Consider the following 13,906-nt stretch of genomic DNA (forward strand, 5'->3'; position numbering starts at 1 on the left):
TTTTCATATTCCAACAGTGCCACATACAGACAGGCAAACATGAGAGTGTAGTTCCATGTAATTCTGACCTATGAAGAACTCACTCCTCACTTCTATGTGTTGCCAATATCCTTTGCGATGTTTTCATCCATTTAGTATGAGAAAAGAAATCCCACAACTATCACTGACAATAAGTCACTGATGCCGGAATGAGCCTCAGGGAATTTATAACTGAAGCCAAAGAGAGACAACAAAAAACAACAACATCCATTTTGTTTTCTCTATTTACATTTCTACTTTGAAAATTTGAGAGATTTTGCCTTGATCATAAACATATAAGGCCTGGATATATTTTCTGGATTTTGGATCATTACAACCCATCTATGGATTAGGACAAAATTATCAGCCCCCCTGTGAAAACTTTTGATTTAACAGGAGGGCTGATAATTTTGTGTCCAGTACCCAGAACAACTGCCAAGACACGAGTGAATGACTTAGCCAAGTTGGGAATTTTAGTGTCAAAGACGATAATTACTAGAACCCCAAAGGAATGGACTGTGAGGCTGCAGACCAAGAAAAGCTCCATTTCTACAAAAGAGAGACCTTCAAGCCACACTGAGCTATGCTAAATACAACCTGGAGAAAGATTACATTTACTGGAAGTTCATCCTTTAGTCAGATGAGATGAAACTAGAGCGACAACAAAGACACTGCTTATATTTAGAGAAAGAAGATTGAGGCGTACAACCAATAGAACAGTAAAGCATGGTGGTGGGAGTATTATGCTGCGAGGGTGCTTCAGTATGTCTGGAACTGAGAATCTCGTCAAGGTGCAAGGAATAATGAAGAAAGAAGGATATTTGTAGATTTTGAAAGAAAACTGCAGTCAGCAGCAAAACTTGGCCTGGGTTGTCGCTTTATCTTCCAACAACATGTTACTGATTGGACTCCCCAAAGCCCTGACTTGAATCCCATCAAAAAGTCTGTGGCCTGAACTGAACTGAACGGAAGGCCAAGGTCCAAGCCACAAGACCATCAAATCTGGAGGAGCTTGAGATCTGCCAAAGAACAGTGAGCTGGGATTGGTCAGGAGACATGTGTAGGACTTATTGAAAACTACAACAAATGACTGCAAGCTGCTAGTTTAGCTTTTTTGTTAAATAATCATGTTTCTGTCTGCAAAGCAAAATAATGTAAGCATTCAAAATAAAACCAGGATGTTTGGAAAATGCTGTGTTAAAAACCCTCTTTAACAATACTTGGGAAATACATTTTTCAAAAAATGACATTTTCATAGGGGTCTAATAATTCTGATCTCATCTGTACATTATTTCTACAGCTCTAGAGGAGGTAGAAAAGTTGTCCAGTGACTAGAAGGTTCATACTGAGTAAAGAGCTGTATGGTTGAGGTCATTCACTTCAGTTCACTTCTTATGAATTTATGGTAACTGCATAAAGCCGGGCCAGGGTCCCAGTGGGCTCGAGGCTATCCCAGTTGTCACAAGGTAAGTCCAAGGTACACCATGGACAGGTTGCCAGTCTGTCAACAAAACCAACGGAAAGACAACCATTCACACTCGCTTTCCTACCTATGGCCAGTTTTGAACACCAGTTAATCTGACTTGGGTGGAGCACTGGGCGGTGAAGCCAGAGTATTTGGAGAGAACCCATGCAGGGAGAATGTGCAACCTCCACACAGAAAGGCGTCAGCCAGCTGGTGGATTCAAATACAGGACTTTCTTGCTGCAAGGCAAATGTGTTAACCACCGTGTCTGCAGTAATTTATCTTTGGCAGGCATCAGTGACAACAAGCATGACACTGATTAAGTCAGAAACAGCATAAATAGTATGAAATGGAAGAGCTGGAGTAGAGGTAGGGTTGCGAAGCAGCTTGCAGAGGCTGCGGCAGCTGTAATTAGGCTTAACCTTAGCCCTCAAAGGGTTAAAGCAGCTTAAACCTCTGAGGGCTTAGTCATCAGCCTAACCCTACCATAACCCTGGAAAATGTGAATAGTTTCTGATATGTGTCAGACTGTTTTCTAAATTCCATCATTGCAAAGATTTGGGAAAGGAATTTCACAAAAACATTAACTACATGTTCTGAATTCCCAGGGTTAGGTTTAGGAGTATCATGGATGACTTTGAACAATGTGTAGCATGTATACCTTTACAACCTTATTTAGTTGCTAAAACATAAAGTTTAGTACCTAAAATATTTATGTCCTTGTCCTTTAGTTTAATCATTTGGCAAGGCGGACACAACATAACTACCTGGTATCATTAACAAAATGACTGCCAAATGTCAGCTTTTTCTTGTAAAGGTAATAGTGTTTAATCAATATATTTGTGAGCAGAGCTCTGGCCAGCATGTGTTTTTCAACCATATCTTGGCTAAGTTCAAACCAAATCGCAAACACACACTAACACATGCAAGTACATAAAAAAACATCTGTGTTCTCACAACTTCTCTCCCCTAAAGCACCAATTTTCCAGTTAACTCAATTGTTTTAGCTTTGCGCTTTAACCACTGCTGCCAAACTGTACACACACACGCGCGCGCGCATACCACCTCTCCTGTGGTTTTACGCATCTCCACTGTGACCCATGATGAAAACACAAGAGGCTGGTTATGTGATGTACCATGTCCTTTAATTGAGGAATGAGCAGTGTGCGTGTGTGTTTGTGTCCATGAGGTAAGGGTATGTGTCTATGCTGAGGTGTCACTGCTGTTTGAGGGCAAGCTGAATGCATCCTGCAGGAAGGCAGAGTAGTTGATGTTTTTCACGGCTGCTCCGCCACCATCAAACTCCACATCGACTTCAAACTGGAAACAGGAACAGGAACACACACGTCACTTTGAGCAGATTCAAATACTTAGTGTTGTAAATAATTGATAATTCTGGTGTCCAGCTTTATTTTACTATTTCTTTCTCTCCTCTGTGACTGTTTGTGCTTCTCTGTGATAAAGCTCTCCTTTATTGTTCTTTTATTTGCTTGACTCTGCACTATGACTTGACTATGCACTTTTGCACAAATGAAACATTTCAGAGTGTAGCAAAAGGGCTATTTAAAATAGCACTGCTTTTTCAAACGTTAAGAAAACTGAGGGCTGTCTTTTACCTCCATTATACTGATTAAACCCTAGGAAACAAAGGAAAATCCTGCTTACAAAAGTGCCATTTAGCACTTTCCACTTTTTTTTTGAATTGTTTCCAAGATAAAGTAAAATGAACAGAACAAAAGAATGATAACAGCAGAGGCAATAAGAAATCAGCAATGCTAAACAGCAAGTTGGAATGCAGCAAATACCAAAAAGGCACCCAAGGAGAAGTTAGTTTGTCTGGACTTGCCAACGTGACATTCCTGTTGTTCTTGACACCTTAAAAAATGTTAAAAAGGTGCAGTGGCCATTTTCGGTCTCTTCGAGGGTTTACCTTGGAGCTTTTTTAGGACGGCAGAGTAGTTGAGCAGAGACTGAGCAATGAGTTTGGGCTTAGAAGCCGGCGAGGAAAAAAGCAGCTGGAAACCATGGCAGAGGAAAATGGAGAACAAATTAAGCACAGTGTCAGTATACACATACACACACACACACACACACACCGTGAGCACATACACAGATTCCTTCACTCTCGTTCTATTCACGCAAGTCTGGTGAATATCTCTCCTGCTCACCTGTTTCTGCTTAGATTTGGCTGTAGCGTAGCATGCCGAATTTGTATTACACAGGAAAGATACAAGTAAAAGAGAGAAGAAGAGAAGAGCTACTTCTTTTTGACCACCTCTGTATGTATGTCTCTCTCAAGACATTTGCCTTACACACACACACACACACACACACACACACACAGATTGTCTTCTTATCCGATGACTGTTCCTTTCCGCTCACTTGATTCTGCCTTTGGCTCACTCATCCACTGAGTGATTGCAGGTTAGAGGAGAACGTAAACTCATTTTCAGTTACCCCTATTTAAAAAATCTGTGCACATGCTGTGAAATCACTTACTGTCTCTCGCTGAATTGACTCTTTCTTCTTGCTTTATTTGCTTTATAGTTACTGCTTTTTCTCACCTTTAAGGTGTCTTCAGGCATCACGGGTGGAGCAGGGTGCTCTAACCAGTTAATACCAGCAAGGAAGGCACAGTAGTCAATCTCATCTCCATCTGCAAACCTGAATAAAAGATGCCATCCACTTGAGAAACAGGTTTTTTTGTGCTTCATGGTCACAGTCGCTGGAGCTTATTGAACCATTTTGCAAACTAAAATTAAAGAATTGCTTCCTTTCCAAAAATAACTCACAGATGGAATTACACATTAATTATCAGACCCCTGCAATTTTTGCTTATTCTTCCCAAAGATCTGTGAGGCTGAATTATTCAGTTCCAGCTGCCCCAAAGGTGCTACAATAATCATGTACTTTCTGTTTGTCTGTGGCTTCTGGAAAATCCAGTCTGAGTCAGAATCTCTGTGGCTTTCATACATTTTTTGTTGAAAGGTGAAATATTTTCAGTTTGCATGGATGCATATTGGACTGTATTCACACCACCTGGGCCAAGTTTAACCCATATTTCTGCACTGTATCTGCACTACTTCAAAACTTTTCTTCACAACTTGTAACCACAACTGTAAAGCCAAGTATGATTTTTTTTAATGTGGAATAAAAATAAACAATATAGACTTCAGAGAAAACAGAAACTACCAAACAATATTCTGGGCTGACAAAAGTAGCAAAAATATGCAGAAATTGTCTTTAAGATTTTTAAAATGTAGTTTTCTCAACCATTAGGAGATGTTAGTGCAGATCGTGATTGGGATGTCTACTTGATGTCTTATATTTCTTACCCAGTCAAATACCCCCAACACAAATAATAACAAATGAAACAAATAAAAACTAAACTGAGTCTAAACACTGAAACTAAAAAAATCAGGCTGAAACAAAAAAATCAAACGCACACTGGAAACCAACTGAAAATAGAAACCAAAATTTCAATTTCAATTAAAAAAAAACAACTCTGGTCAGAACACACCTTTAAATATTTATAAGATATGTCCCTGAAAAGATTGTAACAAGGCACCATTTCTTAATTTTTGTGGTTTTCAGTTCGGTAGAGATTTTTTTTTATGACAAGAACAATCCTGGGCACAGACTGCGGACTGCACTTCACCTCGGTGAAAAGAAATCTTTCTGAAAAGCCTTCTGAAAATGTTCTGACATTTTTGAGGGGACCTTGAACTGCTCTACTCTAAACTGATTTGTGGGCTCTTACTTGCTGAGAAGACCTTCGAGCAGGCTGTTGGGCACGGGAAGGTGGAAAGCTTTACAAATGGTCCTTATCGCTTTTGTGGAGAGACGCTGTGTCCTAAAGAAAAAAAAAAACAAGCGCACAACATATCCAACATATGGTAGAGCCAAAAGCTGCAGCTACAGTTCAGACTCGCATTGGCTGTGAGCCTGCTGTTTGTATAGACATTTGAGAAAGGCTCAAAGAAAAAAACAAAACAAAACATGTTGGTTAGAGGCCAGTACATTACATCAGAGACAATGTGCCATCAGCAGCAACATGAGCTGGCCTTTGTTGATAGTTTAACATAAAGTACATGTAATTCCCATAAGGACTGACATAAATTCAGTGCTAGTGGAAAACGTTTTAAAGTGATATCGTATTTGGACAATTCGTGTAAAACAGAGGATGTCTGTCCTGCAAGAACACTTATTCTCCACAGTAATGACCGCGAGTCCAGAGGCGCCGTTCTTGTCATGCCTTCCTTATTACAGGGACGCTGATGAACAAGTTGATGCCTATCAAGGGTGTGTACACTTGTGTCACATAAACAAATCAGCAAAAGTGGGTTAAAGGTCCTATCAAATGGATGAGCAGTGTCTGCGCATTAAATATGTGATTTTATGCACAAAAACAAAATGAAGGTGACAGACAATGAGAACCACACATAATAGACTCAGGAGACTGTGTGTGTGTGTGTGTGTGTGTGCGTGTGTGTGTGTGTGTGTGTGTGTGTGCGTGCGCACTGGCCTAAACAGGTCTTAAGGATCCATCTGGTTCCCATGCTCCGCTATCGCATTGCTGGAACTAATCGTTGCTCTGAGGTATGGGGGCCACAGGCTGCACGATTGATGCCTTGTTGTGACGCTATCTGCCTGTGTGTTTTTCTGTGTGTGTTTGCGTTTATGTTGCAATAGTATTTTGCCTTACTTGTGTCGATCGTGATCCGCGAATGCTCTGGCCATTTTAGGGAATTCTTCAAAGGCCTTCTTCTTGAGGAAGTCCTGGGCCACAGCCAGCATCAAGCCCACGTCCACCTGGGTCTGCTCGCACTCTGAGAAACACCGGCCCAGCACCAGCACCTCGTGCTCAGACAGATTGCAGTCCAGTCCCAGCAGCAGGCTCCTATGTGGGGAGAAAATAATACACAAAAACTGATGACAAATGAACTAACCCACATCTCACAATCCTTTAAGGTTGTTTTCACACCTACAGTTCACTTACTCTGGTCCAAATCAGCTCATGAGTCTGTAAACATGAAGATTTGGTTTCTGGTTACCAGATAAAACTCGAAGGGGAACTCCAAGTGAACCAAAATGTGTCGCTACAAAATAAGTGAGAACGTGTAGTATGCTTATTGGTCAGATGTGTCTGGAGCAACAAAAGTAAATAGAGGAAAGAGGTTGAGGTTGTGTTCTCGCTGAGTGGATAACATGGAGAACTTACATTCAATTTATAGCTGGCCCATACTAACTGTTTTATTCTCCATTTTCCATAAAACGAAGAGAGTTCGACTTAGAATTTGATTTAAACTGACTAAACCCTGCAGATATGAAAACACCCTTAATATACTGTGCACAGAATTTCTCTTTGCTTTCATGTGTCACTTATTATATTTACATCCCTAGAATTGGACAGGAACAAATTAGTTTCCAGTAAATCACTATTTAAACTCCCTGCCACCTGACTGTCCACATATGTAGTGATTAACTGTCCTTTTCATCACTTTATGGTTGGGAACTAGAACCCTTCTCTCGGTCTCGTCCAAGTTACCACACTCTGCTAACAGGAGGTGCTGGCAGTAATTTCACCTTGGAGAACTGAATACATTGATCACGTACTTCAACACTTGTGGGCTAGAGATTAAACTGCAAGTGTTTTTGCTTCATTACTGTACCTTATCGACTCAAAAGGGATGAAGCCAGTGTTGCTGGGGTCACTGAGAGTCAGAAACTTCCTGATCTCACACTGTTTCTCCTCCGGAAGGGACCTTAGTTTGCTAATGATGATGCCCATGTTGGCTCTGGGAAACTAAAGGGTAACACAGAAAACATGCTTAATAGCACTTAAGGAAAAGCGGACTGCTTCATGTCCCCGAGACAAAAAACTAAAACCAGCTTGTGCTGATTTGTTATTTTTCCTCCTAACCTCCTCAGCATGCTGCTCCATGTACTTGAATGTGTATTCATCAGCATCCAGAAGCTGGAAGTTGATGCTGTTAAAGCAGAGGTTAGCTCCCACATACAGATCCTGAGCTGTAAAGTACTGAGACAGCTGACTCTTAAAGAGCTCCTGGCCTGGCTTCTTTACACGACCGCGCTCCAGAAACTTACCACCAAGAACACCTACAACATGGGACAGAGTGTAGAAAGAAAGCATCGGTAATACTTAACTACATGTATCCGAACCATGAGGGTCATCGATTTGTATCTCAGATCCTACGAGTGTCTCTGGTGCAAATGAGGACAGAAAGTTTTTACCTGAGTTCTTCTGTGGGCGTTCAAACACACTGATGGTGTCATTGGAGAGGTAGAAGGAGATGATGAAGACCCGCTCTCTGTCAACTGGATCAGCTGTAATCATCTTAGCTTGGAAATTCAGCACTTTACTGTCCAAGCCATACCTGTGGAGACAGGCTCACAGTAGAGTTCGGGGCTACCACTAACACACATAGAGTGAGAGATAGAGTAGAGATGAAAACCTTTCACTAATTTGATTGTGATCGTGACTTAAACTCATCGAACCTGTCTTTCTCCATAAATTTCTGGAAGTCTTTCCGTGGCGGCTTGGGCAGGAGGCGCTGGCAGAAGCTCAGTGAATCCTCCTCTGAGCCAAAGCCGTTGTAGGGGGGCACAGGTCTTGGGGGCTTAGGGGCTGGCGGAGCCTTGTACTGCAACGGGGTGAAGTCCTCTAAGAGGAAGCGGGAGAAAGAAGAGACAAAACACTTAAAAGAAGAAAAGAAACCCAGGAGGAGAGCTTAAATGATCACAAGGAAACAGGTAATCTATCCCTGAGCTGACCCCTGACTACTCAGAGCAAGAAGGGACACTTCCATCACAGTGGCCTGTCAGCGGGGCCTCTGTCTTGTTTCCTGCTGTGACTAATGCAGCAAGCCCCCAAAACCTGCCCAGGGTGGCAGTGAGCAAGGATACACTATAAGGTTTTTCCCTGCTGGGGAGTAAGTGCCTTTAACTTTAACTGGAGGCCCAGGTGTCTTTTGTCAGTTCATCAGTGGTGTTGAACACTTTCTTTTTTCTAATAAGTGTCAAGCAATGAGCGCTCTCTATAGACAGAAAGACTTCATTATCCAAGCAAATCTATCCTGTACCATTGGATTCAGGAATCACCTCCACAAGAAAGACGGCTTTGGCAGATGCTTGCTCTTACTGCCCCCAAGTGTTCAGATTAATGCAATGCAAGACACAAGTGAAAATCCCCAGGAAAAAATATGTCACTGTAAGCATTTTCTTACATCATTTATTCCACAGGCGTATACTTAATGCAATTAATTTTTTTTTCAGTTGACAATCCTGTCCAAAGAAACAATGCAAACATTTTTACTAATACTGAAATAAAGAAATCAACAGCACTGCAGTAGTGTTAACCGTACCTATGCCATATTTGGCGCGGTAGTAGTGTTTGGTGAAGTCATCACAGTCAGCGAGGATTACTCTCCTGCCCCACACATTCACTTCCCCACCTATGATCAAATCACAGTCCTTGTAGAATTCCTCGTGGACAGCTCCGGTCTGCAGGTGAGAGTGGAAATAATGGAAATAATGACATGAGTAAACAAAAAAAAACTTATATAGAATCTTACTTGTTGAATTGAATTACTTAAACACACATGAATTGGATGGTTATATCTATTAAGAGCCTGGTGCTGAGTGGATACAGGGACATTGTAAGAGTGGGACATGGTGATCGAAGAATCCTGAATTAAAATCCACAGCAGAAATTATATCAGCAAAGATGGTGGAATAAGATTAACGCTCTGTGGAAGCATTTCAAAACCTTATTTTGGGTTAAACTCAGGAAACCTTTTATTTCTGATTAGACTGATGGTTGCATACAGGCAGTTTTATGTTCCTGTAAAAAATGAAATTAAAGCTTTTTGTTTTTAATTTAAGCTTCAAAATAAGCACCTGGAGGCTTTATCGTGATGACTGCTGATTAGCTGGACTTGCTAGAAGGACTTTCCTTTATGAATTAAAAAAATTTTTTATGCATGGCGGAAACCCATTTTTTTCATGTTTTGCTTTCAAAGAGCCAAGTTTTATTGTATATTTTTAAACGGTCAGAAATGCAGTGTTTTGTCCTAATGCACCTAACTCAAGGGATGAATCAGTATTGTGTCTACACACAGCACACAACTCAGCAAAGAACCAAATTTAAATATCTTTAGGCACTTTGTTACTATGGGACTGACACATAAACATGTTTGTTCCTATTACTTTTAGCCGAATGTGTAAAAAATGCAAAAGATAACAAAGTTTGACAGACATAGAAAATATTTTTGTACCAACATGGTGATTTGCAAAGACCTGAAAACTGAAAATTGATGGAATTATTATTTAATACAGAAAAGTGTGGTCAAACATAATCTGTGTTTGATTAGTAACAGCTTCTTTTTCAGCATGACACTGCCAATGCAGTAAAAGCATATCTGAATAGAGAAACACACAATGGAACATTATCAGTCATGGACTGGCCTCAGCAGAATCATTCTAGCAGTGTGGCATCATCTTCACAGAGAACAGAACAAAAAGCAGCCAACATCCAAAGAAGAACTTTGAAAGTCTTTGAGAGCTATTCCTAAAGGAGAGTTAAAGAAATTAGAAGAAAACCCACCTAAGAGAGTTCAGACTGTGAAGTATAAAGGTGGTCATACTTTGACTTTCAAGGTCTTGTACAACCTCTGTTTTGCCTTATATATTGTATTTCCACATATGTACATACATGTTTCAATAAATTGCCCCTATTTCCCAATTTCCTAGCAAAATATGGAGGAAATGAGGAGTGACACAAAAGGTTTGCACAGTATTGTATTTACTGAAAAAGGAAGCGGCCTTCCCCTAGACTGGATTACTGGATTGTAATTTGACGCATATTTTATCCACTAACTCTAATCGAGTGTCTTAATAGCTCATTTTAGGTTTAACCTCTGAGATTCACGAAAATCTCGCTAACTGCCTAGCCTCTCGGTGACCTCTCAAATAACATCCCGTTAGCATGTTTGTAGTGTGAGCGTGGCTGAGTCAGGACATACTTTGAGGCTGTCCAGTATGTAGCGGTTTCCCATAGTACTGGAGGTGAGCACGTTGAGCACCGTGCGGTCTGTTATCTCTCCAGGCTGCTTGACTTTGGCTGGAACATGCTGCAAAAGGGAAACAAGTGCGGACAGGAAAAATACAGAAACTGTTAAACAAAAATTACTCTTTATAAGTAAATACCATTCTGCATGCACACAACTAGTAAGAGAAATAAAAAGATGGATAAAAGACTGAAAGAGAGAGGGAGAAGCAGATCAACAAAATAAGACTGAAGAAGGAAACGAGATCTGTCGTTAAGGACACAGTGACTTCCCACTGGATGGCAAAGTCTGCTCAACCTTTAAGGCTGACATTTAATAAAAAGGCATCGGAGCAAACAACGTTACTGGACTGAAAACACATAGTTATACACTGACATGATTGATGCCTGGATGTCCTTCAGGATGAATTAGGCTTGGTCAGTCAGTAACTGGAGGAGAAAGCCTACATGCTTGAGGGAAACTGGGTGCTAAAGCAGTCCTGTCAGAGTGAATGAGGTCTCCATGAAAGCAGGAAGACGAAAAGAAGCAACACAACCAGAAAGAGGGACACTGCAAGCCTTTAGGTTAGGAGTAACCATCTTTAAATGTTAACAAAAACAAAGAAATAGCAAAACTTCAAGCTCAAAAAAGCCCTTATTTACCCTTTTGTATAACCCTGCCTGTGCTTTTTTTCCTTACTCTCTCATTTCTCGACAGCTGTTATCGCGCTCTTATCACGCTGCCTTACCTACCTTAGGTAGTCTGCAGCGACGAAGAAATTTGTTCACTTTGTCTCTGCCAGAATTTGGGGGGATCACCTCCCGGATCTCTATGGTGTCATCAACCAGGAAGTAGTGCAGTATGAGCTCCCGCAAGTCAACATAAATGCTCTGTGAGTCATCCCAGAAGCAGTAGAAGCGCAGGACTTTGCGGTCATGGTCCAAGAACTGCTTCAGCGTATCATGTCTCTCATATGGCCGAAGTGGCTGCATACTCTTTTTGAGCTGAGAGCGTGAAACAAATAGATTATTCGCTATAACTTTCTTTAAAAAAAATAAATAAAGGAGGATTAAAATATATTTCGACAGAGTTATATGAGTTGAAATAAAATAAAAACAACAAAAAATGTATTTCTGATGCTCACCTGTTCCCGGAGGTTGCTGTAGGGGTCCTCAGGTACAATTGTAGGGTTATTTATGTGCACCCCAAGTTTTGTCAGAAAGTTCCTTGTGAAAGAGTCACAGTCAGTCACAGTGAATGTGCGAGAGTACAGCTTCATCTGTTGGTTGATGTTGAAATGGAACAGGTTGTAGAACTGGCCTTCATTTGGAGGAGGCAGTGGAATACGGTGGCGACGAATGAGTGTTCCTATGACAGGGATCACCAACACAGAATTGGTAACAAATGGGTCTGGAAACTCTCATCATATTGCAGATTTTTGGGCCACTTGGGAAAAAGCAGACGAACAAAAATCCAAACCCAATCCCAAAAGAGTTGGGACGCTGTATAGAATGTAAATTAAAACAGAATGCAATCACTGACAAACTCATAAACCCATATTTGTCTGGAGAAATGTCTTTTTGCAAGAGACAAAGCTGAAAATCAATGCTGGATGCCCATGATCATTGCCACCCCCGAAGGCCTCTAATACCGGCATGGTTTTATCATGGAATTCACTGCATCGGCTCAGGAACACTTCCAGAAATCACTGTTCACTGTCCACAAATGGTTGGCAGAAACGGTTAAAGCTCAATCATGCAGAGAAGCTGTATGTGAACAACGCCACCATCTTCTCTGAGCCAACACTCATTTAAAATTTAGAGAGGCAAAGTAGACTGCATCTGTAGTCAGACAAATTAAAATGCAATATTTGATTTTTTATTTCTTCACAGTGTCCTTGAGACTAAAGATGAGAGGAACCATACAGGTTGATCAGCCTCACTTCAGAAACCTGCGTCTCTGATGGTATGAGGGTGCATTAGTGACTATGGAATTGGCAGTGTGCACATCTGGAAAGGTGCAATCAGTGCTGAAATGCATATACAGGTTTTAGAGCAAATATGCGCCCATCCAGATGATGTCTTCAGGGAAGGCCTTGTATACTTGCAAAACACTGCTAAACCACATACTGCCTCTATAACAACTTTCACAGGTAGAATTCTATAAGAGCTTTTCTTCTGTCTTCTCTTCTTCTTCATCTCCCTCCCATCAAATTCAAAAGTGACCGTATTTTTTTCTTAAAAATGTTACAAGTTTTTATTATGAGTAAAATGTGAGTTTATCAGATTTGCAGCTCATTTTATTCTGTTTCCATTTACATTTTGTATAGTGTCTCATTGTTTATTTATTTATTGAGGCTGTAATTGAATTTAAGCAATATTCTCAAGATATTTCCTGTTATATCACAGACACCTTGGGGAATGCCACTGTTCTTGTACTCCGGCTCCACAACCTGTATGGTATCGTCTTCCAGGAAGAAGTAGATCTTACACTTTCTGATTCTGTACGTCTCAGACTGAGCCTCAGGTACAGTCTCCTGGAAGTATGCATCAAAACACAGAACCTAGAAGGACAAAGTGATATTTTGTGGCTAAAATTACTCAAATGACAAATGTTTAGTTAGCGAAATGATGACGGGCTTTAAAAAATAATAGGCTTTAATTTTTTTTTACTTGAATGAGTAACACAAGCTATTGGAAGCTTTAAACCTTAATAACAGACATAAAAAAAATAACACAAAGCTATACCATGTCTGTCTGAGTGGAGAATTAAAATCAGTTTCTATTATTCACCTGTTTGTCAAAGGTTACCCATGGTGGTAAACCGGTACCACTTCCTATGGGATAGACGGAGTACTTTGGTTTAATCTCCTGACCAACTAAATGTTCTCCTCCAATGCCTGGCTTCTCAGACCCAACCAGCATAGGGACTCCACTGGAATAGTCAAAATGTTGGGATTTGTGAAATCTCTTCTTCCCCAGCTGTGGTACAAAAAGGAGAAAGTATATCTGAGCACTTTCTATTAAAAACATGCTAAATAGACTGGTTCTTATATGCCTGAGTACTCAAAGCGCTTTCTAAACAGCATACCTCACTCACCCACTCGTACAACCACTTTTATCGGAGCTTAAGTGCTCTCTAGCTAACAGGCGATCTGGGGTTAGTTTCTAGCTAAGGAAGTCGCCTGCTAACGAAACTCAGTAATTTGCGAGAAACATACGAAGTGTCGTAAACTTACTCTTTCATTGGGAGAGTTCCCTGGCAGAAACGGTAAAGCCATAGTGGTAATACTTATAACTGTTGGATTACTTTCTCCATAAAACTCAGCGGCCCTGAAGTTCCAACAGTCTGTTAT

General features: G+C 40.7%; 1 protein-coding gene across 1 annotated transcript; it reads right to left on the bottom strand.

Moving 5' to 3' along the window:
• Positions 1-3,305: 3,305 nt before the first annotated feature.
• On the bottom strand, positions 3,306-13,831 carry efhc2 (EF-hand domain (C-terminal) containing 2). The gene is made up of 15 exons (XM_063498731.1): positions 13,790-13,831; positions 13,344-13,532; positions 12,964-13,114; positions 11,696-11,919; positions 11,304-11,555; positions 10,528-10,635; positions 8,869-9,007; positions 8,003-8,168; positions 7,739-7,881; positions 7,407-7,603; positions 7,156-7,289; positions 6,189-6,383; positions 5,244-5,336; positions 4,048-4,147; positions 3,306-3,498 (listed from the first exon to the last, which is right to left on the bottom strand). The coding sequence occupies exons 1-15, from the start codon at positions 13,829-13,831 to the stop codon at positions 3,370-3,372; spliced, it is 2,262 nt and encodes a 753-aa protein (XP_063354801.1). The 3' UTR covers positions 3,306-3,369.
• Positions 13,832-13,906: the final 75 nt, after the last annotated feature.

Source organism: Pelmatolapia mariae, linkage group LG16_19, assembly GCF_036321145.2.
Source record: "Pelmatolapia mariae isolate MD_Pm_ZW linkage group LG16_19, Pm_UMD_F_2, whole genome shotgun sequence".
Lineage (NCBI taxonomy): Eukaryota > Metazoa > Chordata > Actinopteri > Cichliformes > Cichlidae > Pelmatolapia > Pelmatolapia mariae.

What these genes read in the sequence shown, in the direction of transcription:
- efhc2 (XM_063498731.1), bottom strand. Translation starts at nt 13,831, where the DNA reads ATGGCTTTACCGTTTCTGCCAGGGAACTCTCCCAATGAAAGA. An exon ending in ACGCCCACAGAAGAACTCAG is followed by an intron (nt 7,604 to 7,738) that starts GTAAAAACTTTC and finishes CCCATGTTGTAG; the next exon opens with GTGTTCTTGGTGGTAAGTTT. An exon ending in ATCCCTTTTGAGTCGATAAG is followed by an intron (nt 6,384 to 7,155) that starts GTACAGTAATGA and finishes CTCCCCACATAG; the next exon opens with GAGCCTGCTGCTGGGACTGG.